The 25,783-nt window shown below is 34.8% G+C and overlaps 1 protein-coding gene across 5 annotated transcripts in view; it reads right to left on the reverse strand.

Moving 5' to 3' along the window:
• kidins220a (kinase D-interacting substrate 220a) overlaps positions 1–25,783 on the reverse strand; it is a 75,087-nt gene that overhangs the window by 38,798 nt on the left and 10,506 nt on the right. For all 5 annotated transcript variants that reach the window (XM_048191875.1, XM_048191874.1, XM_048191873.1 and 2 more), the window contains 18 exons: positions 24,541–24,639; positions 24,286–24,384; positions 22,220–22,318; positions 21,800–21,997; positions 21,606–21,704; positions 21,334–21,432; positions 21,122–21,220; positions 18,820–18,997; positions 18,579–18,743; positions 18,314–18,493; positions 15,390–15,555; positions 14,961–15,112; positions 13,778–14,064; positions 12,464–12,604; positions 10,940–11,177; positions 9,482–9,570; positions 5,035–5,179; positions 4,762–4,924 (listed from right to left, as the gene is read on the reverse strand). In XM_048191875.1, coding sequence (XP_048047832.1) covers positions 4,762–4,924; positions 5,035–5,179; positions 9,482–9,570; positions 10,940–11,177; positions 12,464–12,604; positions 13,778–14,064; positions 14,961–15,112; positions 15,390–15,555; positions 18,314–18,493; positions 18,579–18,743; positions 18,820–18,997; positions 21,122–21,220; positions 21,334–21,432; positions 21,606–21,704; positions 21,800–21,997; positions 22,220–22,318; positions 24,286–24,384; positions 24,541–24,639 — 2,696 coding nt within the window. The remainder of the gene's footprint in view (positions 1–4,761; positions 4,925–5,034; positions 5,180–9,481; positions 9,571–10,939; positions 11,178–12,463; positions 12,605–13,777; positions 14,065–14,960; positions 15,113–15,389; positions 15,556–18,313; positions 18,494–18,578; positions 18,744–18,819; positions 18,998–21,121; positions 21,221–21,333; positions 21,433–21,605; positions 21,705–21,799; positions 21,998–22,219; positions 22,319–24,285; positions 24,385–24,540; positions 24,640–25,783) is intronic.

Genomic DNA, 25,783 nt, shown 5'->3' on the forward strand with positions numbered 1-25,783 from the left:
TCTTAACATACTAACAAAATTTCATCTTCATACTAAAATCTGGATTTTTTTTTTTTTTTTTTTTTTTTTTTTTTTAAGTATGTGTACCTTCCAGGTCAAAATGGACCTGAAAGCAATAGGAGGGTAAAAGGAAATTTAAAAAAAACAACAAAAAAAAAAAAAACTAGCTTACTCATCAACTATCCTGACTAAAAGTAATGAGGACACACTCTAACGAGTTTTTGGTCTGTCTTGCATTGTGGTGTTATTTGTGCGGGCGATATTGTGCAAACTGCTCGAAAGAAATGTCACAAACAAAAATGCATACACACTCATACCAGAAAACACACAAAGGCACTGTGAAAGCTCAGCCTCATAATGACCTGCCATGGAGCAATGTTACAAAGAGGGGATTTCGCCACTTCTCTCTTCTAGGAATTTATGTGTGTGTGTTGTTTGCAAGAGAGAAAGGGAGAAGGATGTAGAAAACCAAGCTAAACTGGGCAACACACCCACACACACTCTCATACACACACAATACGTCCATTTCCCAAGCAAATTATATCAGTCCATCGGCCTTCACAGACTATCACAAGAGCGAACACAAGCCTAGCCCTTGTGACTGCGATTGAGAACGACAGCTGACCTATGAAACTCACTCACTTCTCTTCCACACCGGCAGTACGGTGCTTCCTGATTGGCTCTTACATCAGTGCAGACCACATACTGACCAAACACCCGTCCGGATCACTCTGGTCATGAGACTAACGGGCCTAAACCCCCTCCAAGATCATCCGATAAACAGCTTTGTGTTGTAAACCCAAATGAGAATCGGCTGCTAAAACGAACACCAAGTGGACACACGCAGGTCTGACCGCTGTGACTCACCCTCGTCTCTATAAAAAGCAAGCAAATGCGTGGCCATGTGATCTCAAGAGTACAACAGAAGGAAGAAAAAAAAAAGCACCAGTAGATTTGACCGTTTCTTATCTGAGCAACATCTGTGACAGATAACAGAACAACGTGACAGGCCTCTATTTTAACATCCACAGCAAAAGATTCGCTGCCGCCCACCTGCACCGAAATGCAGTGCTAGTGTGGACACTGAGGAAATGAAGGGTATTTCGGGGTATGAAAGAGGAGAAAAACGGGTGAGACGAAGCGCTAAAGGGCATCATGGGGGCTGGGAAAGAAAGAGCGATGGTGAGAGAGAGCAGATGCTGACACTGAGATGCTCTGACACTTCTACAGCCCCAGGAGTCACAGCATGTTAGTGCAGTGTGACAGAGCAACCTTTAAAGGCCAAACACTGAGCATCAGCAAACCTAACGGCCTCAACATCTCCCCTTCCAGCATCTACACACACATACACACCCCTCAAACGCTCTCGAGAGGATGCAACAGACGTAACCGTGGTTGTGTTGCATGTTTAACGACAACAAGTAAACAAGACAATTATTAAAGAGTGACAGTCTGTTAGTCAGGCAGCGTCTGAGCATCATTCCTTTTGTTTTGCTTATCATATATGAACATCCTGCTGTAAGTGGCTGAAAGCAAAGATCAAAGCTGGAAATACTTCATGGTACATCATACTCAATGAGACATCCTGATTTATAGGGATTGTGCTGCGGACCAAATATGAAACAAATTTCTTACTGCCACCTGCAGGTTGCAGGCATTATTACACTGGAAAACAAATCCACTTGATTAAACCAGTTTAATTGTATGGGAATTTTTGTGCATCAATATGTATCAACAAAAATACCCCAAAACATCTCACTAGGACTTAATAAATAAATAAATAAATAAATAAATAATTAATTAATAGGTAACTAAATAAAGATCTACATAAAGAACTAAATAAATTAAATGAATGCAATAAAGAACTAAACTGAAATAAATTTATTAGTCAATTAAAAATAACTAAAATCGCAAATTTTTTTCTGTAATTAATGGTGATTAAAAACATTGGAGTTTAATATTTTTATATTGTAATAATTTCACAATTACTCTCCAAATTAATATAGAAACTGCTTAAAGATCGGAACATTTTAAATATTTGTTTATGAATGAAGGCCAATATCACTGACACTAATACTGCTACTGATGTCTCCATGAAATTTTTAAACATTAATTATAGACATTCAACATTTTAGTATAACTGAAAGCTATAAATTTCAACATTTATTTGGCTTTAAAAATTAACTTAATTTAAATGAACTTAAAACAATCTTCACATACAGTACAGTCCACAAGTTTGGAACCACTAAGATTTTTAATGTTTTTAAAAGAAGTTTCGTCTGCTCACCAAGGCTACATTTATTTAATTAAAAATACAGTAAAAAACAGTAATATTGTGAAATATTATTACAATTTAAAATAACTGTTTTCTATTTGAATATATTTCACAAAGTAATTTATTCCTGTGATGCAAAGCTGAATTTTCAGCATCATTACTCCAGTCTTCAGTGTCACATGATCCTTCAGATATCATTCTAATATGCTGATCTGCTGCTCAAGAAACATTTAATGTGTACAATTGTACAAAATATTTGTGTACAATATTTTTTTTCAGGATTATTTGATGAATAGAAAGTTCAAAAGAACAGTGTTTTTAAAAACATTAAAAATCTTAGTGGTTCCAAACTTTTGGACTGTACTGTATGTCATATTTACCTATGGTCTTCTCTGTCTAACAGAAATTGAATAAAGTTATCAAACACTTTACAGTCTGCACTGCATAAATTAGAAATTAAATATAGATTAATCCTTATTAAAACTACAAGTTTCTCTGTTACCTTTGTTCTTTGATTAACATTAATGACAGACATCACAGCAACTGGTTTATTAGGCTGCTGTCACTTTAAAAGCTGCCGCTGCTGAACATGACGCAGATTTGACACGCATCTCATTTTCTCACCACTCTAAGTTCATTTAAGATGTTATTTAACTCATTTAAGACTGCTCTCATGAGGATACTCAGGCATTTTGGCATAATTTTGTGTGTTTGTTCAAGCGCGAAAAAGAACTTGATACTAGCGCGCGTCTTTCTGTGCGCACGAGTCGCGTGTGTCACATGGACACAACATTCACAGACAGCGCGTTCTCATTTGTCTTATGGCACCTGAATGGTTTAAAAGCATTTGCGTGAATAAGAGTGTGAACATACTGTCAAACCAAAAATTATTCAGACACTAGATATAATTTTCTGTATATTTGTACTAGTGGGTGCAGGACACTATAGTTCATTTATGTAAGTGAGGATAACAAAATAAAGTAAACTGTGACATATTATGCCCAAAAATTCTTTATACAATGGATTACCAGTAAAATTTATAAAAATTTGGAACCAAAAATTATTCAGACACTTTGACCTGACCATGTTTTGCTTAAAGGGTTAGTTCACCCAAAAATGGTCATTAATCATGCCGTTCCAAACCCGTAAGACCTTCTTTCATCTTCAGAACACAGTTTAAGATATTTTAGATTTAGTCCGAGAGCTTTCTGTCCCTCCATTGAAAATGTAGGTACGGTAGACTGTCCATGTCCAGAAAGGTAATAAAAACATCATCAAAGTAGTCCATGTGACATCAGAGGGTCAGTTAGAATTTGTTGAAGCATCGAAAATACATTTTGGTCCAAAAATAACAAAAACTACAACTTTATTCAGCATTGTATTCTCTTCTGGGTCTGTTGTATATATCTGCTTTCACTCCACAGTGACGCTGCTGCTGCCGCTTCTTCTTCTTTCCTGTTTTACGGCGGTTTGCATCCAGCTCATTGGTGCATTACCGCCCCCTTCTGCTCCGGACAGTGACGCGATTAGGACATCCGCGACGTGCACACCTACGCGCCATTTTAAAAAATATAGCAATACCAAAATACAAACAATGTAGAATAGCTTGAATACAGCGTGCGTCTCCCTCAGACTGTAAACGAAGCTCGGGCGCACTAGATAATACGTCATCAGCGTCACTGTCTGGAGCAGAAGGGGGCGGTAATGCACCAATGAGCTGGATGCAAACCGCCGTAAAACAGGAAAGAAGAAGAAGCGGCAGCAGCGTCACTGTGGAGTGAAAGCAGATATATACAACAGACCCAGAAGAGAAGACAATGCTGAATAAAGTTGTAGTTTTTGTTATTTTTGGACCAAAATGTATTTTAGATGCTTCAAAAACTTCTAGCTAACCCACTGATGTCACATGGACTACTTTGATGATGTTTTTATTACCTTTCTGGACATGGACAGTATACCGTACAAACATTTTCAATGGAGGGACAGAAAGCTCTCGGACTAAATCTAAAATATCTTAAACTGTGTTCCGAAGATGAACGGAGGTCTTAGGGGTTTGGAACGACATGAGGGTGAGTCATTAATGACATCATCTTATTTTTGGGTGAACTAACCCTTATCTGACATAATTAAGATTAATTTTTTCAGACACAGTTTAACTCTGAGATCTTGTCATATTTTATTACCCTTTTTTTAAACTATAGTGAATAAACTGTATTAATGAATGAAATATTCAAGGGGTCTGAATGAATTTTGGTTTGACTATAATGTAATGCTAGCCAAATTATGACAGAAAAAAAAGGATGCTGCGTTAATTGCGTTAAATATTTTTAACACGTTAAACAGAAAAAATTAAATCACATGCGTTAACATGTTAATTTTGACAGCACTATTATTTATATTATTTATTTTAAATTCTTTCTTATGAGATTTGTACGGTTTATCATTTGACGTTTGATGTGAGGTACTGTGAGAATGTGTAAGCTGACCTCTCATAAATGGTCTTCAGTGTGACCTGGTCTGAGACTCCATCAGTTTCCTCCAGGAAGAGAATGATCCAGGATGTGCGGTATGGCCACTCCTCCGTCAGGTTGATCCAGGATGCCAGCCGGTCCCAGTTAAAGATGATCTGATTAGCTCTAAGTAGGCGACCTATCAAAAGACACTTCATTACTATTAAATATTTGTAAAGTAACTGCTTATGACTTTAACATGTCACAATCAATAATGAATGTATGTAGCTATACTTAGGTCACACTGACCGGTGACTGACACTATGTTGAGCAGTCTCCTCATGGTCTGAGGGCTGATGTCACTGAACCAGTCTTCGGTGACCAGCAGCTTGGTCAGGTCAAAGGACATCTGCCGTGTAACGGAGCGCTGCATCTGTCTCCTGCGATATGTGTCCTACACAGCAATATGCAGAGAACTCAATGTCAGAAGGCCAACAGAGTCTGTGCGATACCTGTAGGCCAATCTAGCATACGCAGTATTGACATGTCGCTTTAGTACACTGTCATGTACCTCTGAACTTCAAATACATTTACAACAATAACATGGTGAAAGAGAGATCTGTGAAGAAACTGAATAGAAACACTAACACACAAACACATAAACACACATAGTCTTAAGATGCAACGTTTCTATCAGTATGTAGTTTAAATCATAAATGCCAAACAGTGGCTCAGGAAAGTATCATCACTTTAGATATACTAAAAAATGATAAAATTATGTGAACCATAGTAGTGTTGTCAAAAGTACCGAAATTTTAAACATGTGATGCTTTGAGCACTGTTGAGCAGATTCATAAACACCCTCTGATTGGCCATTGTGTTCACACGTTCATCTGATATGTCTGTAATTGCCTACAATGATCAATGCACAGAAGTGTTTGAATTTGAAAGCGTTTTAATGGTGCCATCGAACATTTTTTTACAAGATGTAATATAAGTCTAAGGTGTCCCCTGAATGTGTCTGTGAAGTTGCAGCTCAAAATACCCCATAGATTTGTTTTTAATTAATTTTTTAACTGCCTATTTTGGGGCATCATTAAATATGCGCCGATTCAGGCTGCGGCCCCTTTAATTGCTCGCACTCTCCGTCCCCTCCCGAGCTCTCGACTCTTTCATTGCATGAACAAAGTTCACGAAGCTAATATAACCCTCAAAATGGATCTTCACAAAGTGTTCGTCATGCAGCATGTCTAATCACATAAGTATGGTATTTATTTGGATGTTTACATTTGATTCTGAATGAGTTTGATGGTGCTCCGTGGCTAAAGCTAACATTACACACTGTTGGAGAGATTTATAAAGAATGAAGTTGTATTTATGCATTATACAGACTGCAAGTGTTTAAAAAATGAAAATAGCGACAGTCTTGTCTCCGTGAACACAGTAAGAAACGATGGTAACTTTAACCACATTTAACAGTACATTAGCAACATGCTAACGAAACATTTAGAAAGACAATTTACAAATATGACTAAAAATATCATGTAATCATGGATCATGTCAGTTATTATTGCTCCATCTGCCATTTTTCGCTATTGTTCTTGCTTGCTTACCTAGTCTGGTGATTCAGCTGTGCACAGATCCAGACGTTAATACTGGCTGCCCTTGTCTAATGCTTGAACATGAGCTGGCATATGCAAATATTGGGGGCGTACATATTAATGATCCCGACTGTTACGTAACAGTCGGTGTTATGTTGAGATTCACCTGTTCTTCGGAGGTCTTTTAAACAAACGAGATTTATATAAGAAGGAGGAAACAATGGAGTTTGAGACTCACTGTATGTCATTTCCATGTACTGAACTCTTGTTATTCAACTATGCAGAGGTAAATTCAATTTTCAATTCAATTCAAAGCGGACCGGTCTTGTGTGTATCTGTGTAAGCATTCGGTGAATAGCGTCACTGATGTCTATTTACAACATATTTTTGAATCGATGATCATTGTAGCCAACCACAGACATATCTGATGAGCGTGTGAACACAATGGCCAATCAGAGGCGTTTACGAATCTGCTCAACAGTGCCTAAAGAGTCACATTTTTTAAATTTCAGTGCAATGTAGTGTTGTCAAAAATATAGATTTTTTTGAAACATATCAATACTGAAATAATTGAAACGCTTCCAATACTGATTTTCTGCAAAATAGATACATGATACCAGCTGTGCTTTCTCTCTCATCTCTCTGACAGCGAGTTGACACACAAACTCACCCCCTCACTCACTCGTTTCATTTGCTCCAGATGAATATTGTTTGTGTTACAAGGCTTGAATTTCAGCGTGCAATTTCGCATAATTTTAATCATTCCCGCAGAGTGCGCACACAAGCCGCCTCTCAGTACTAAAATGAGTTTTTTTTTCACTGCTTATTGTGTGTAAACAGTCAAATACACAAAAAAAATAGTCAAAATGCCAGTCTTGGCAAGTATTCACATTAACTCAGTCAGTTATGTTTTAAGTGAACGTAAACAGTTGAGAAAGAAAATGCATGTGTAACAGTATAATGGATCTGTGCGTCAGGTCTTAAAGTGACAGCAGCCTAATATACCTGCTGCCAAATTATGAGATAATGTTAAAAATATCTATATAATTTATAGATTATAGAATTATTCATCTATATATATATATATATATATATATATATATATATATATATATATATATATAAAAATAAAGATGAAAATAAATTTGTGACCATTTAAAAAATATATATAAATAAATAAAAAATAAAAATAATAATATATATAAGGATAAGTCATTCTTGTAATTTTTTTTTTTTTTTTTTTTTTTTTTTTTTATAATGGTCACAAATTTATTTTCATCTTTCTTTTTGGGCTATGTCAAGTAGACTGTTGGAAACGGTCAACACTCATCAGCAAATGACAAAATTAACAAACAATTTCCATTCATATTTAAGGCTGAACACACACATTCTGATCGAGTGAAATGGCAGTTGAAAGACTGTGTTTCTGTGCTGATTCATTGTTGTGTCTGGGCAATTCATTGTGCATGACTGTTTGCCCTCCTGTCCATGCTGTCATCCAGAGGTCTGAATGACTGGGATGTCTGTTTGTCTCTTAAAGCGTTAGCTGGTCCAGTACGAGCACAATGTAGAGCCGATCACGAGCTCTGGTGGGTCAGAGCTTTAAGCCCACTTTGAAGATTTTAATACTGAACTTGTGACTTGACTGCTACTTGGAACACATGGCCGTAAATAAGGTGGCCCCTTTCTGATCCAGGATGATGGAGGGGAGCCGTATGTAAAAATATACATGATGAAATTAGTCACAAATAAGGGTGTACCAAACTTATCGAAGATCCTGATTGTGTATCAAGAAAAACCCCTGCAGAACCTCAGTTTGACCTCACAGCTTAATGGGATGTGATATCACATTAACCAGAAAAAGCACACAACACTAAGGCCCTGTTTCCACCTGGTATTAAGATCCATTTTGGTCAATCAGATCACAAGTGGACGAGGAAGACACATTCCCGTTTACACCTGGTGTTTTAATCAGTCTCTTTTGTTCACTTTCAACCACTTCTGTCCTGATTTCTTTGAGGGTGGGTTTTTTTCAGATCTTTCGATCTAATGGACAAAAAAAAGCTTGTGCAATTTACATGTGAACTGAACTGGAGATGACGGGAAAATAAATGGAGAGTAGCAGCTTTCCTTTCTGCTCTGACAGCTGCAAAACCTCGCCAGACGCAGTAAGTGAGTGTTAAAAATCAGGAATGGTGAGAGAACACTGCGCTTGGTACATTTTTCGTCTTCAAATCAAACTTGGGTCTCTAGCTGGCAAAGTTTAAATCCCGTATGGTTAGTGAGCTTCCCTTAATGTTTACGCATTAGGTCAGTAGGCAGAGAGTCTTTTGTGGCTGTTTGAACACATTCGACCACATGACCATTTCCGCTACGAAAGCAATCCGGTTGAATGCGTTTTCGACTACCTCTGGAAGTGGTTGAAAGTGGACAAGCTCAAAACGTTTTAGACCCCGTTCACACCTGTATTTAGCATCATCCGCTTGTGATCCAGGTGGAAAGGGCCTAACAGGGCCAACCCACTATTTTTCTTCCATGAGCTGCTCATGAAACCTGCTAAACAACTTTTCACAACAAAACGTGCAGATCAGGGGTACGGCGAGCTGGATGCTCAGCCAAGAAACAGCAGAGGCAAAACAAGAGGAGCGTGCCCCTGAAATAAAGAGGGGCCAAATAAAGGAAGCAGATAAATCAGCCAAGCAAACAAACAGCCCTCGCAGGGTGAGCAGAGGAGCCACTTAGCCTCCTGCCTCCGTGCCGCCGTGCCAGTGCTTTGTCACCAAGACCCACTGCTGCTGCACCCCGTCATTAGGCAATGGCATCTCAGCGGGAAGAGTAAACAGACATTAAATCAATTACAGACGCTCCTCAGCGACATCCAGGGTCTCTGACAATACCCCCCCCCTCCAAAAACACACACACACACACAATAACAAACAAACACACAAGACATGTCCTTGCTAACTGTGAACTGTGAATAAACAAATCAAAAGGGGCGTAAAAGAGCCTGTTAGAGAGATAAGCATTGTTAAAGCCTTTATAAATGAGTTATTAAGGAGTTACAAATGAGGTAATAGGAACCATATGGCCTTCGTTGAGCAGCCCATCTCAAATCATGTTGATGGGAAGTGGTGGGAGTGTTGGCTAAGTCTTACCCGGCGGTTCAGCGCTGTTTTACTGCCCTGCCTGCCCTGCTCGCCGAGACTGTTCTGAGACAACTTCCTGTCCATGTCCTCTTGCCATACTACAGATGGAGAGAGTCAGACGTTCAGAGGAGGTATCAGAGCAGAAATGCCGTGCTGTTAGTCTATATTAAACACAGTATACCACAAATGATGCAGATGACAAATCGCAATAAATATATGCCACAGAAATCGAAATCAGATCAATGCATCATAAACATCTTACTATACATAAAAGAACAGTATATATAAAAGAATACTAAGAAGTTTTTCAGAATATCTTCTGTTTTGTACAACAAAAGAAAGAAACTCATATAGGTTTGGAACAAAATGAATTTTCAGGTTTTTGGGTCTATCGCTTTAAAATGCATTTTTGTATTGCAAGATGTACAAAAAAATAAAATAAAAAATAAATAAAATTAAATAAAATTAAAATGAAAAATAAACTATAAAATACAATTTATTTTCCAGTAATGGCTATAGCTACAGTAACGTCTTCAGCTAGTCAGCTTGAGATCCTTTCTATCTAAACTGGTAAAAATAAAATAAAATAAAATAAAATAAAATAAAATAAAATAAAATAAAATAAAATAAAATAAAATAAAATAAAATAAAATAAAATAAAATAAAATAAAATAAAATAAAATAAAATAAAATAAAATAAAATAAAATAAAATAAAATAAAATAAAATAAAATAAAATAAAATAAAAAATAAAATAAAACAATAAAAAATGAAAAATAAAATAAATTTATTTTCCATTAATGGCTATAGCTACAGTAACGTCTTCAGCTAGTCAGCTTGAGATCCTTTCCATCTAAACTGGTAAAAAAATAAAAAAAATAAAATAAAATAAAATAAAATAAAATAAAATAAAATAAAAATACTAATAAAATAAAATAAAAAATAAATAAAATAAAACAATGAATAAAAAAATAAAAAATAAAATAAAATGTATTTTCCATTAATGGCTATAGCTACAGTAACATCTTCAGCTAGTCAGTTTGAGATCCTTTCCATCTAAACTGGTAAAAATAAAATAAAATAAAATAAAATAAAATAAAATAAAATAAAATAATAAAATAAAATAAAATAAAATAAAATAAAATAAAATAAAATAAAATAAAATAAATAAATAATAAAAAATAAAATATAAAATATAAAATAAAATGTATTTTCCATTAATGGCTATAGCTACAGTAACATCTTCAGCTACTCAGCTTGAGATCCTTTCCATCTAAACTGGTAAAAAAAAAAAAAAAATTAAAATAAAATAAAATAAAATAAAATAAAATAAAATAAAATAAAATAAAATAAAATAAAATAAAATAAAATAAAATAAAATAAAATAAAATAAAATAAAATAAAATAAAATAAAATAAAATAAAATAAAATAAAATAAAATAAAATAAAATAAATACTCTATACCGACCATCAGAGTTTAGTTGATCCGCATTGGCTGGTGTAGAAATGCAGAGTCTCTTGGCGGTGCTGAGGCCGCGACTGTTGAGGAACACGGGCAGGTGGATGATGTTTCGCATGTAGTCATGGCCATTGATGTTGGAGTCACGTAGCACACTGTTGAGGTTCTGGTTTATGGCCTTGATGATGATATGAGGGTCGCTAGCAAAGATGGAGATGAAGGGGCCTTTAGAGAAGAGCACTCGAACCTGCAAACAGAAGAGACAAGAGAATAATTCCTCTTTATTAATAGTGGAAAACCTGCAGCCTAATAATTAAAACACATGCTAAAGTGCCAGGAGACACAAACAGTGCCAACACTTTAATGTTAACCAGTTCAACCTTATTGTAATGCATTAGGCATCATATGGTATTTATAATAGGTCTGTTTTGAAAGTCTTTTTTGTTATTGTAATGCTCTGTGGGTGCTCTTTTACATGAATCTATATGTGCAATACAAAACAAGTAGCTTATTTTTCTCTCTTCCGCTGTCAGAACACTTCAGAATGAATGAAGTTATTTAGTTGTAATTCTATTAGTCTAGCTATGTTACACAGACCTATAGTTCAGATTATACGTTGTGGATCATGTGTATACGTTCATACACAAGCCACCTTGTATACATTTACACACACCCAGACATGTACTAATTTGAATATGACGGGACTTTCCAGACTAATGAAGAACACAGTTACACGCATAAGTGTCACAGGATACTGATTTGTAGACCGTTTAAAAGTTTAGAATGGCACGCATCATTTAGCGATCGCTGCAAAATTTCCGCTGACATTGCGGTTCTCCACGCCAACTTATTTGTGGCACAAAATATGCCATCTGCATTCATATCTGTCATTTTTCCTATGGAACGTCAGCCTTACCAATTGGAACAATATTAAGCTTGAAGGAAAAACCAATTTGGTAATTCCTATCAAAATCAGAGACAAAAAGATCAGAATTTAAAAGAGATGTGGCTAATTGCGCCACAAAGGAATCTTTGAGGCTCTTTGCAGAGTCTCTGGCAAATGGCAGATTTCATTAGCCGTGAACAGGCTGCCAACACAAGAGGATTATACCCAAATAATGACATTTAGCTGAAGGAAATTCCATTAGTCCAGCTGGGAGAGAGGAATCTGAACTTCTGGAGCTAAACAAGCCTGAACTCTTAGCACTGCTACACATCCATGAGATGTTTGAGGGGTGAATGAGCTTGTTCTTCCCACAGAGTGGACATGAGGCACCTTGTTTGTCCATTTAGTCAAGAGCTGGAAGCGAGTGTGCTCAGACAGAATGAGCCTTTTATATTTACAGTGGAGATAGATGGCTTGCGCCATCAACAGCTTCTTGGCATTAGTTGAATACACAGGCAAATGCGATCCCGACACTAAATAAGATTTGTAGCCTATGCTATTATTTGGTTATATGGGAGATGTTCAATGAGGTTTTACACTCTTGGCTTAATGTAGGACCGTGCATGACAGTGTAAACATAAACGCACCGTATCGAGCATCTGTAGTACTTTGTCCTGCTCACAGGAATCCAGGCCATCGATGATGACAGCCAGTCGGGTCTGATTCTGAGTGAAGCCATCAATGGTTTTAGCCATTTTAGCCATGAGTTCCACTTCACACTTCAAAACCTGAGAGAGAAAAAGAAATAAATCAACTGTACAGAGCAACATGTAGTAAAATGCAGATTTACACCTTAAATTTTGACAATACAACCAAATAATGCAAAAATTTAAAGGCAAAGAGACTTGAAATTAAAGGGTTAGTTCACTCAAAAATGAAAATTCTGTCATTTATTCCTCACCCTCATGTCGTTTCAAACCCGTAAGACCTTCGCTCATCTTCAGAACACAAATTAAGATATTTTTGATAAAATCCGATGGCTCAGTGAGGCCTCCATTAACAACAAGACAATTAACACTTTCAATGCCCAGAAAGCTACTAAAGATATATTTAAAACAGTTCATGTGACTACAGTGTTATGAAGCGACGAGAATACTTTTGTGTGGCAAAAAAAAAAAAAAACGAAATAACTTTATGACAATATCTATTAATGGGCGATTTCAAAACACTGCTTCGTGAAGCTTTACGAATCTTTTGTTTCAAATCAGTGGTTTGGAGCGCCAAAGTCACATTATTTCAGTAAACAAGGCTTTGTTACGTGATAAGGGTTTCGAAATTGCAATGGTTCACCACTGGGGGGCGTGACTTTGGCAGTTTGATACGCGCTCCGAACCACTGATTCGAAACAAAAGATTCGTAAAGCTTCGAAGCTTCATGAAGCAGTGTTTTGAAATCGCCCATCACTAGATATTGTTGAATAACAATATTTTTGGCACACAAAAAGTACTCTCGTCGCTTCATAACATTAAGGTTGAACCACTGAAGTCACATGAACTGTTTTAAATACATCTTTAGTAGCTTTCTGGGCATTGAAAGTGTTAATTATCTTGCTGTCAATGGAGGCCTCATTATATTATCAAAAAATATCTTTATTTGTGTTCTGAAGATGAACGAAGGTCTTACGGGTGTGGAACGACATGGAACGACATCTATCCACAAATGCTGAAATAAAATAAAATAATAAAAGTAACCAGTGAGATTTTACTTTGGACAGGGCTATGCAGGTCAAGATTAACATGGAAGAGAGAGGAATTATCTCTCTCTTGAAAATGTCTCTTCAAGTCAAGCCTAGTTAGGCCACAGTGTTAGTCACTTTGGATAAGAAAATATCTGCTAAAAAAAAGGAACTGTGATGACTATAAATAAGCACATTACATATTATATTAATATTATTGGCTCACCTTCATGAATCCCTCACTCTTGAGCTTGTGCATGCTGTTGGCAGCGTTGAGTAGCCTCCTCCTCTGAGAGTGCAACACGGAGTCCGCCACCTGCCACCAGGTCCGACAGTTCAGAAGCACGGCCAGACCCACCACGCTGGCCATGGCGATCAGAACCGCGTTCACCGTGAGGTTCTCCCCGTCCACCTTGAAGATGGCCAGTAGGGTCATGCCTGTGATCAGACAGCCCGATGTCAACACAAAGAGCACAAAGGAGGGGACGCAACAGGTCTTCTTCCACTTCTTTCCTGTGAGAAAAAAAAACAACAACGTATAAGTGCACGTTGAATTAGAATATTGACAAAACAGTATAAAATGCCATGTTTGAAGCGATAAAAATCTGATATAGTATGTACACCGTAATAAATAACATTGGTAAATATTATAGAAATGTAATCTATTATTAATAAATTAATTACTGACTATTATTAAGTTTAATATAAAGCTATATAGAGCATGATTTTGGACCAACTGGATTTCACTATAGGTGGGGCTAGTTTCCAGTCACAAGTCCTCTCAAATTTAAAAATAATTGAAATAATAATAATAATAATAATAATAATACATTAATAAATAAATAAAAATATGAAAGACTATATTTTACCACAATTAAGGTTTAAGACAGTATTGTTATTAACTAAAACTAAAAGTATTAAACATATTTGTTTATTAATTGAAATAAAGCTGAAATAAAAAAATATATATATATAAATATTAGATGAAAAAGTAAAAAACAAAAAAAAAACCTGTAATTTATTTTATTTCAGTTAGTTCCCAAGGCAACTTAAGTACTTCAACCAAAACTGAAATAAAAAAGCTACATAGAAATATGAAAGACAATATGAATATGAAGACAAAAGCACATAAAATTACTTTAAATTTAAACTCAAATTACAATGAAAACTGAAAATATAAAAATAAAATATTAAAAAAATATTAATCCAATTAATAAATACCATAATAGTATATAAATAATACTAAAATATTAGCCGATATAATATAAACTCTGCCTTTACATTATGCATAAAAAGACCCTTTACCATGGTAAATTTCACTGTAACAGAGAGCCTCACTTGTATAAAATAATGCATTTTTTTTTTCTTTTCTACAATCAAGATTCATACCACTAATTCTACAGACACACCTTGAGTTTCGTCATGTTTGAATACCCTAAAAAGTCTGGTGGCCAAGAAGCCAAACTCTCTCTCGCAGGCGTCGGACAGCGTGGCTATCATTTCAGCCATGGACGTCTCCCCTCCCACACTCGACAGACGGTTATAGTCTGTGAACAGAAACCTGGACAGATGGAGAACAAAAAAAGACTGACTGAAAATGAGCATCACACATGTGCGTTTCAACTGAATGTGCAGGTAATCTAACGCCGTGCAGAGAATATTCACATTTCTTTTTCCAGCATAAAATCATTAGGTGAAGTAAATTAGAGCAAACCTAACTTTGAAAGAAAAGAAAGAAAAAAAAAAAAACACCCCTTGAACACCGATGCAGGGTAGTTAGGTGCTGTACAAGTGGACGAATGTGTTTAGTCATGGCTGCTCTATTCTGAGAGCTCTACCTGACAGGCAGGGCTTTGGTGGTCTGTTCCGGAAGCTCGGGAGGATTGACGAACATGAGTTTGAGAAGCAGCTCCAAGTAGCCGATGTGGCGGGCCAGTCTGGTGCTGAGGACCCAGGCCCAACTCCAACTTTCCCCTCCTTTTCTCCCACCAAAGTACACCAACACTGCACACACCATACAAAAGCACAGGAGACTGAGATGACGCAAAGTCACTTTTTGATATAAACTGAAACAGGAGTTTTATGAGAATGTAATACAAGATAAATACAGAACAAGCAATTCCACTCACAATCCACATGAGATTCGGAAGTACAATGCTGCACTCTAGTGGACACATTTATATGTACAGTTTAGTGCCTCTTGGTAACCAAGGAGAAAATATAATAAAAATCAACAACAAAAAAGCCTGTACTGGTTGAGTACTAATCTGAATCTTAAACTTCTTAGTGTCCAGTGTACATACAATTACAAAGTAATGACAAGCAAAGGTATAAAAAAATATATACATTACAAGATACAAAATCACCACACATTAGACATAGACACATAAGTCCAATTTCAGCCATAATCTATGAATTCAGCAGTGTTGGGGAAAGTTACTTTTAAAAGTAATGCATTACAATATTGCGTTACTCCCTAAAAAAGTAACTAAATGCGTTACTTCGTTACTTTTTATGAAAAGTAATGCGTTACGTTACTTTTGCGTTACTTTTTCTCACCGGGGCTGGGCTTGCTTGTTTGTTTTTTAATAACAACAAAAAGTTCTATTTTTGGCAAAAAGGCCCTTTCACACCAAAAGTGAAATCAATAAGCCTCAGGCTGAAGGAAATGCATATTTACACCTGTACAGTAGAGGGCCTAGCTCAAACAAACTTTCAGCTGTGCTGCTATTCTGGATTAAAGAAGAATATGATACAGAAGGAAGTTCTAGTTCTTATTTCTAAATCTAATCTAAAGTATTTTTTGCTTATTAGTATGGTTGAATTAGGTATATTGAAGGTCAGCAGCAAAGACATTGGTTAATAATTGAGATTAAATACATAAAGTATATTTGTTTAATTTAATATAGTTTATTATTACAGGTTTGCAAAAATTGTTTTTATTCATTTTGAGGAATACTGAATGTTTTCGTGCAAGTGAGATGAGTAAATGCATGTTCACATTTAGTCTAAAACTACAATAATCATCATGTTCACACAGCGCATTTATTTAATTAAAAATACAGTAAAAAACAGTAATATTGTGAAATATTATTACAATTTAAAATAACTGTGTACTATTTAAATATATTTGACAAAGTAATTTATTCCTGTGATCAAAGCTGAATTTTCAGCATCGTTACTCCAGTCTTCAGTGTCACATGATCCTTCAGAAATCATTCTAATATGCTGATTTTCTGCTCAAGAAACATTTATGATTATTTTCAATGTTGAAAACAGTTGTGTACTTTTTTTTTTTTCAGGATTCCTTGATGAATAGAAAGTTCAAAAGAACAGCATTTATCTGAAATACAAAGCTTCTGTAGCATTATACACTACCGTTCAAAAGTTTGGGGTCAGTAAGAATTTTTATTTTTATTTTTTTGAAAAGAAATTAAAGAAATGAATACTTTTATTCAGCAAGGATGCATTAAATCAATCAAAAGTGGCAGTAAAGACATTTATAATGTTACAAAAGATTAGATTTCAGATAAACACTGTTCTTTTGAACTTTCTATTCATCAAATAATCCTGAAAAAAAAATATTGTACACAAATATTTTGTACAATTGTACACATTAAATGTTTCTTGAGCAGCAGATCATCATATTAGAATGATTTCTGAAGGATCATGTGACACTGAAGACTGGATTAATGATGCTGAAAATTCAGCTTTGCATCACAGGAATAAATTACTTTGTGAAATATATTCAAATAGAAAACAGTTATTTTAAATTGTAATAATATTTCACAATATTACTGTTTTTACTGTATTTTTAATTAAATAAATGTAGCCTTGGTGAGCAGACGAAACTTCTTTTAAAAACATTAAAAATCTTAGTGGTTCCAAACTTTTGGACTGTACTGTATATATATATATATATATATATATATATATATATATATATATATAGTATTTGTTGTTTGTATTTGTGATTTATTGTTTTGTGATTTGTGGCTCTACTGTATTTAATGATTGTTTTTTTATTTGTAGTTTATTTATTGTGGCTTATTACTTTGAATTTGTTTACTATAAATACTAATGGTGCGTTTACACAACACCGTTATCAACTAAAAACCAAAAACTTTTTGTGTTTTGGCCATTCATTTACCCAACACCGATGTTTTGGGGGCCTGAAAACTCAAACTTTTGAAAGCGGGTTTCAAAGTGCAAGTTTTAAAAAAAAAAAAACTATACCGTTATCATCTCTGTGTAAACTACAGAAACATGAATTTGTGAAAACGTGTGCATGTGTATTACGTGTTGAGTCTATAGGTGCATAGTGTTTCTTTACAAAGTGACATCGCCATCTACTGGCCTGGCATGAATAATACAGCATTTTTAATCATTTGCACAGATCTGAGTGAATGGGGATGGTTTTGACAACATTGTCTTCTGTACGCGAAAAACGCAAATGTTTTTTGGTACATCGTTGTCGTGTAAATATAGCCTAAGTTGCTATTGTCTTGCAACTTGCACTGCTAGAATGCAATGCAAGAATGCATTAGAGGTATTCGGTTTTCAGTAGAAAAGGTGTCATTTAAGCGGCCCCTAAAGTAATAATTAATTTTAAAACTTTAGCTCGATAATAATTTTCCTATTGTCACTGTGAAGCTGCTTTGAAACAATATGTATTGTGAAAAGCGCTATATAAATGAAGATGACTTGACTTTATACTCGGCCTGTAATGAGAAGCATGACAGTAAATTTGACAATTTCTCACCAAAGAAGATGTACAGAAGTGTGAGCAGACTGAGGGCCACAGCGATGGCCAGTTTTGTGTCAACAGCGAAGCCGAGGACCAGAGCCACAGATCCACAAAGCAGCAGAGTCAAAACCACCACCAACCACGAGAACTGGAACAACGGCTCCACCTGCTGCCCGGCAAACGTCTTCATCTCATCTGATACAGTGACAACAAGATCAGATCTCAATCAGATGGTAAAGACACAACAAGGCCTTCTTGAATAGTCATTTCTGGCTCATACCCTCCAGTTTCTTAAGCAGGAAGGACTTGCCGCTGCCCCACTGAGCGTAAAGCCCCACACAGATGGGCGGCTGCATGGTGGGCTCACTCAAGATGTCCGCCAGAGCGCTGCTGTACAGGTCATAACCCAGCATGTCCCCATCACACTCAGAGGGAGACAGATGCTCTGGGGAGGAATACATCAGAACTGTTGTAGACAGACATGTTAGTGTGCAGGCAAGTTTCGTTTGAGGAATACTCACTGGCTCCAAATATCTGTGTGAGGATGCTCTTCTGGTGAGTGCAGTCAATGTTGTACGGTGTCTCTCCCTCTTTGTTGGGCCGGTAGAGCAGACGGCCATCTTTGGGGTTCCTCAAGAGCAGCTCAGCAAGTTTACGGCTTCTTCCACGAATGGCGATATGCAGGGCTGTGTCACCTTTCTGAGGAGATAACATTCAAATTTTAGAGAATATTCAAATGCAGAAATTCACAGTTGTAAGGAAATTTTTATTTAGCAAAGATGGATTACTCTGATCAAAAGTCACAAAAAATTACAAAATATTTCTATTTCAAATGAATGCTGTTCCTTTGAACTTACTATTTTAAAAAAATAATCATGAAGTGCACAACTGGTTTTCAACATTAATAATAATAAAAATATTAAAATAACTAGATGAGTAAAGTTTGATGACAAACTTTGATGTTGGCTTGACAAAGCCAGGTCTGAAAGTTTAAAATAACTTTGAACAGACTGAAGTTTGAAAGTTTTCTCAGAGAAAGCAAGTTATTAACATAATTTAACACATTGCTAGCATGAATTAACATGTTGCTAACATGATTTAACACACTGTTAACATGATTTATCATGTTATTATGCTAACATGAATTGGCATGTTTTTAGAATGTTTTAACACTTTGCTAACATGAATTAGCATGTTGTTAACATGTTTCAACACACAGCTAACATGAATTAACATGTTGCTAACATGAATTAGCAAGTTGCTAGCATGATTCAACACTGTTAACATGATTTATCATATGGCTAACATGAATTTGCATGTTTTAACACTGTTAACATGAATTGGCATGTTTTTAGAATGTTTTAACACATTGTTAGCATGAATTAACATGCTGCTAACATGATTTAGCAGGTTGTTAGCATGATTTAACACATTGTTAACATGACTTATCATATTGCTAACATGAATTGGCATGTTTTAACACTTTGTTAGCATTAATTGCCATGTTTTTATAATGTTTCAACACAGAGCTAGCATGAATTAACATGTTGCTAATATGATTTTGCAGGTTGCAAGCATGTTTTAACACTGTTAACATGAATTGGCATGTTTTTAGAATGTTTTAACACATTGCTAACGTGAATTAACATGTTGCTAACATGATTTAGCAGGTTGTTAGCATGATTTAACACATTGTTAACATGACTTATCATATTGCTAACATGAATTGGCATGTTTTAACACTTTGTTAGCATTAATTGCCATGTTTTTATAATGTTTCAACACACAGCTAGCATGAATTAACATGTTGCTAATATGATTTTGCAGGTTGCTAGCATGATTTAACACATTAACATGATTTATCATATTGTTAACATGAATTGGCATGTTTTTAGAATGTTTTAACACTTTGTTAACATGAATTTGCATGTTTTAACACTTTGTTAACATGAATTAGCATGTTGTTAACATGCTTCAATACACAGCTAGCATGAATTAACATGTTGCTAACATGTTTTAACACATTGTTAACATGAATTAACATGTTAACATGTTTTAACACATTGTTAACATGAATTAACATGTTAGCATGTTTTAGCACATTGTTAACATTAATTAACATGTTGCTAGCATGTTTTAACACATTGTTAACATGAATTAACATGTTGTTAGCATTTTTTAGCACATTGTTAACATGAATTAACATGTTGCTAGCATTTTTTAACACATTGTTAACAATGAATTAACATTTTAGCATGTTTTAGCACATTGTTAACATGAATTAACATGTTGCTAGCATTTTTTAACACATTGTTAACAATGAATTAACATTTTAGCATTTTTTAGCACATTGTTAACATGAATTAACATGTTGCTAGCATTTTTTAACACATTGTTAACAATGAATTAACATTTTAGCATTTTTTAACACATTGTTAACAATGAATTAACATTTTAGCATGTTTTAGCACATTGTTAACATGAATTAACATGTTGTTTCCATGTTTCAACACATTGTTAACATGAATTAACATGTTTTAACACATCGCTAACCTGAATGAGTGTGTTGATAACATGTTTAACATGATTTTTCCATTTGATGAAAAAGTTGGATCAGTTAGAAAAGATATAGCACACCGAGTCAGAACAGTCTGAAAGTCAGACCAAATTTTGGCAAAACAGAAGAAGAAGCAGCAGAAGAAGAAGAAGAAAAAGAAGAAGAAGAAGAAGAAGAAGAAGAAGAAGTTTAAATAGTAAATCAGTATGTTGGCTTTGTCAAGCCAAAATGATGTGCATGTAAATGTGGTTAATTTAATCATTTACCTTGTCCACCGCTGAGACTTTGGCTCCTTTGTCCAAAAGAAGCTCCACAATTTCCATGTTTCTCATCTTGGTGGCTTTTATGAGGGGAGTCTCTGCATCCTGACACATGAAGACATGTAAATAGGCTTGTCTTTCTTTACAGTAAACAATTATTAGCATCATATTTTTATATAGGATTACAATGCAAAATCCAATGAGAATCAGGGTTTTACCTTAGTGTAGGCCTCAGTATCAGGGTTGCACTGCAGGATGTCTCGTACCATGGTTGCGTTACCTTTCTCCACAGCCCAGTACAGGGCAGTCTTCCCGTCCTGTAATAAAGAGCCAAAAAGAATCATATGACCTGGGTCATCGTGATAGCCACTTCCTTAATCACATGGGGATTAATAATATGTTTCTAATATGAGGCAAAAAGGGCATTATAACAAAGAGGCTGTTCTGTATAGATTAAAGTTTAGGACTGTGTGCTGATGGATGCAGTTACCTGGCCTTTGACATCAATATCAGCATATTTATTAAGCAAAGCTCGGACGATCTCCACATGACCTCCTCTGACGGCTCCGATAAGGACAGTATCACCACTCTGAGACATAAACAAGCACAAGACGAATAGGAATTTCAAGCTTCTTGAAATACTTCCAGTAAAGGTTAAATGAGAATCTATATGAGAAGCTCTACCCGGTCAGGGATGTTGACATATGTGCCCGCGTCCAATAGGTCTTGGACGATCTCAGTGTATCCCTCTATAGCAGCGATCATCAGCGCCGTGTTGCCATCTTTATCAGTCATATTCATGTTGGGGTTTCTCTTGAGCAGCTCCTTCACCACCTCAGTGAATCCACCGCGCACAGCCACTATCAGCGCAGTCATCGAGTTCTACAGGAGAGAGATTGTGTTGGGATATTATTCTGTAACATAACGCATTTCATCAGCACATTTGGTGCACTTGAAAAATGGGAATTTAAGGTCTGTCAAAACTCAACCCAACAAACACAACGTGCACTGGTGTCTCACTGCATGAAGCTTCCTAGATTGAATGAGCAATGCATCTTACTCCACAACCACTTTGAATTTCATTTCAAAACACAAAGTGCATACCGCTCCTTCCTGGTCCACATTGGCGCCGTTCTCCAGCAGGTGCATCACACAGTCATAATGGCCTTTTCTGGCAGCCCAGATCAGGGGTGTAGTGCCATACTGACAATGACAACATAAAAAAACAATGAAATTACTGTATTAGATCTGATTAACAAGCGTAATATTACCATATAAAACTCTGCATGAGCCATTTTCAAAGCCACACATCACTTATTAATTATTAATGTGGCGATTATTCGTTCATATTTATTGATTTACTGATCAACTATATTACTTGGCATAATAACTGGTTATTGAAATTACAATAATTCATAAATGCAATTATTAAAAGTGGTGCAAAAGTGGTTTCTGTCGTTAAAAAAAAATTCATATAAATTCATATCAATATTTAACAAGTGCAGAATCTTTTTTGACATTCAACATCTATCTATAATTTTAAAAAATAAATAAACAATTTCACAAGGTATTTACACTGCTGTTCAAAATAATGTTGGGGTTGGTAGGATTTTTTAATTGTTTTTGAAAGAACTCTTATGTACGGAAGAGGATTAGGGCCAAGCAATAATAAAAAAATAAAACCATCTCGAGATTAAAGTCGTTAAATTTAGAGAAAAAACTTGTTAAATTTAGAGAAAAAAGTCATTAAATTATGAGAACAAATTCGTAATTTAACGAATTTGTTCTCGTAATTTAACGACTTTTTTCTCGTAATTTAATGAGTTTATTCTCAACATTTTATCTCGACCTTTTTCTCGAAATTTAACGACTTTTTTCTCATAAGTTAATGAGTTTATTCTCAACATTTTATCTCGACTTTTTTCTCAAAATTTAACGAAATTTTTCTCATAATTTAACAAATTTGTTCTCTTAATTTAACAACTTTTTTCTCATAATTTAATGACTTTATTCTCAACATTTTATCTCGACTTTTTTCTCAAAATTTAACGACATTTTTCTCATAATTTAACAAATTTGTTCTCGTAATTTAACAACTTTTTTCTCATAATTTAATGACTTTATTCTCAACATTTTATCTCGACTTTTTTCTCAAAATTTAACGACATTTTTCTCATAATTTAACAAATTTGTTCTCTTAATTTAACAACTTTTTTCTCATAATTTAATGACTTTATTCTCAACATTTTATCTCGACTTTTTTCTCAAAATTTAACGAGATTTTTCTCGTAATTTAATGAGTTTATTCTCAACATTTTATCTCAACCTTTTTCTCAAAATTTAACGACATTTTTCTCATAATTTAACAAATTTGTTCTCGTAATTTAACAACTTTTTTCTCATAATTTAATTACTTTATTCTCAAAATTTATCTCGACTTTTTTCTCGAAATTTAACGTCATTTTTCTCATAATTTAACGAATTTGTTCTTGTAATTTAATGACTTTTTTCTCGTAATTTAATGACTTTATTCTCAACATTTTATCTCGACTTTTTTCTTGAAATTTAACAACATTTTTCTCATAATTTAACGAATTTGTTCTCATAATTTAACAACTTTTTTTCTCGTAATTTAATGACTTTATTCTCAACATTTTATCTCGACTTTTTTCTCGAAATTTAACGAGTTTTTTCTCGAAATTTAACAACTTTATTCTTGAGATGGTTTTATTTTTTTATTATTGCTTGGCCCTAATCATCTTCCGTACTTATGCTCACCAATGATGCATTTATTTAATAAAAAGAAATACAGTAATTTGTCAAATATTATTACAATTACATTTTTTTTATATATATATTTTAAAAATGTAATTTATTCCTGTTATGCAAAGCTGAATATTCAGCATCATTACTCCAGTCTTCAGTGTCACATGATCCTTCAGGAATCATTCTAATATGCTGATTTCCTGCTCAAAAAAACATTCTTATTATCAATGTTGAAAATAAAAACAAAAAAAATCCTAGTGACTCCAAACTTTTGAACGGTAGTGTATATTATTTATTGGTTTCATGTGGAAACAGTTGACTCAGGCTTTTTTATTCACTATCAGTGTTTATGGATCTAGTGTACACTCAAGTCAGCGTTCCATGAGATGGAAGCGATAAAGCACCTTGTCAGAGCAGTTGACTTTGGCTCCATGCTGAAGCAGCAGCTGAACAATCTCCGCATGGCCTCTTCCTGCCGCCCATATGACGGGGTAAACACTGTACTACTGGGACAGACAAAAATCAATTACGGACCGCAGAAAACACTCAAACCTAGAGATGAAATCTCATATAGGGCCACATTTTCACCCACACCTCATCTCTGAGCATTTTTAAAAGCACAATAAATGTTTGAAAGAACTGGAAAGGGCTCTGCGGACCTGTCCTGTGATGTTTGGATTTGCTCCCTTCTCCAGCAGTAGATGTGCCACCTCCACACGACCCTTATAAGCGGCCCACATGAGCGCACTCCATCCGCCCTACACACAAACATACCAAGGTCATTATATTCCCACATGACTGTCCTTAATAACAATCTCATGGTCACAGGACTGTGTGGATAAGCACATTTTCCCTGAGTCAGGGAGTGACTCAAACTATCGGCTGTCTCTTATGTTCCTTATTTGTTATTATAAGCTTTAGATGCTTACCCAGACAGCATTTATGGGCATCAGACACGTTCAAACATTCCATTTCAAATGTTTAAATGTGTCTATGATGCCCAAAAATGCTGTCTAGATAGGCAGCTCACAGCTGTGATGGAAAATACTTGACCACAGCATGACACTATATATCCAGGAACTACACAGAACTGCTCATCTTAAATACAGCGTATCACATATCACATGTTTTAGTAAGGTAAGAATTAAATGAATCCAGATGGGACATTGGGGGATACACAGTTTCAAGACAATGGCTTTGAACTGAACATGTTAATTTAGTATATAATAATTATTTTAAAAATTGAGCGAAGAAAATGTACATATTATATAATAAATAAATAATATATAATCCACTAAAAATATTTTTTGTTGAAATTTGATTAATCAAATTTGTCAGTCAATTAATTCAATTTAACAAAAAAATAATAATAATTATTATTTTGACGTCTGATTTGATCAATTCACAAATGTGACCCTGGACCACAAAACCAGTCATAAGTCTCACAGGTATATTTGTAGCAATAGCCAACAATACATTATATGGGTCAAAATTATTGATTTTTCTTTTATGCCAAAAATCATTAGGATATTAAGTAAAGATCATGTTCCATGAAGATATTTTGTAAATTTCCTACTGTAAATATATCAAAACTGTATGTTTGTGAGTGGATATGCATTGCTAAAAACTTCATTTGGACAACTTTAAAGGCGATTTTCTCAAAAACATTTTTTTTAATTTTTTTGGCACCCTCAGATTCCAGATTTTCAAATAGTTGTATCCCTTATGACTGGTTTTGTGGTCCAAGGTCACAAATAATATATGATGTAGTTAATTTGGCATTTCATATAATTCATTCACAAAAACCAATACAAATTAACAAATATTAGTTTTTGTTTCTTATGATTAATTTGATTAATTAGAAATGTTAACACTTTACAATAAGGTCTTAACATTAGTTAA

The sequence above is a fragment of the Megalobrama amblycephala genome, linkage group LG5, assembly GCF_018812025.1.
Source record: "Megalobrama amblycephala isolate DHTTF-2021 linkage group LG5, ASM1881202v1, whole genome shotgun sequence".
Classification (NCBI taxonomy): domain Eukaryota; kingdom Metazoa; phylum Chordata; class Actinopteri; order Cypriniformes; family Xenocyprididae; genus Megalobrama; species Megalobrama amblycephala.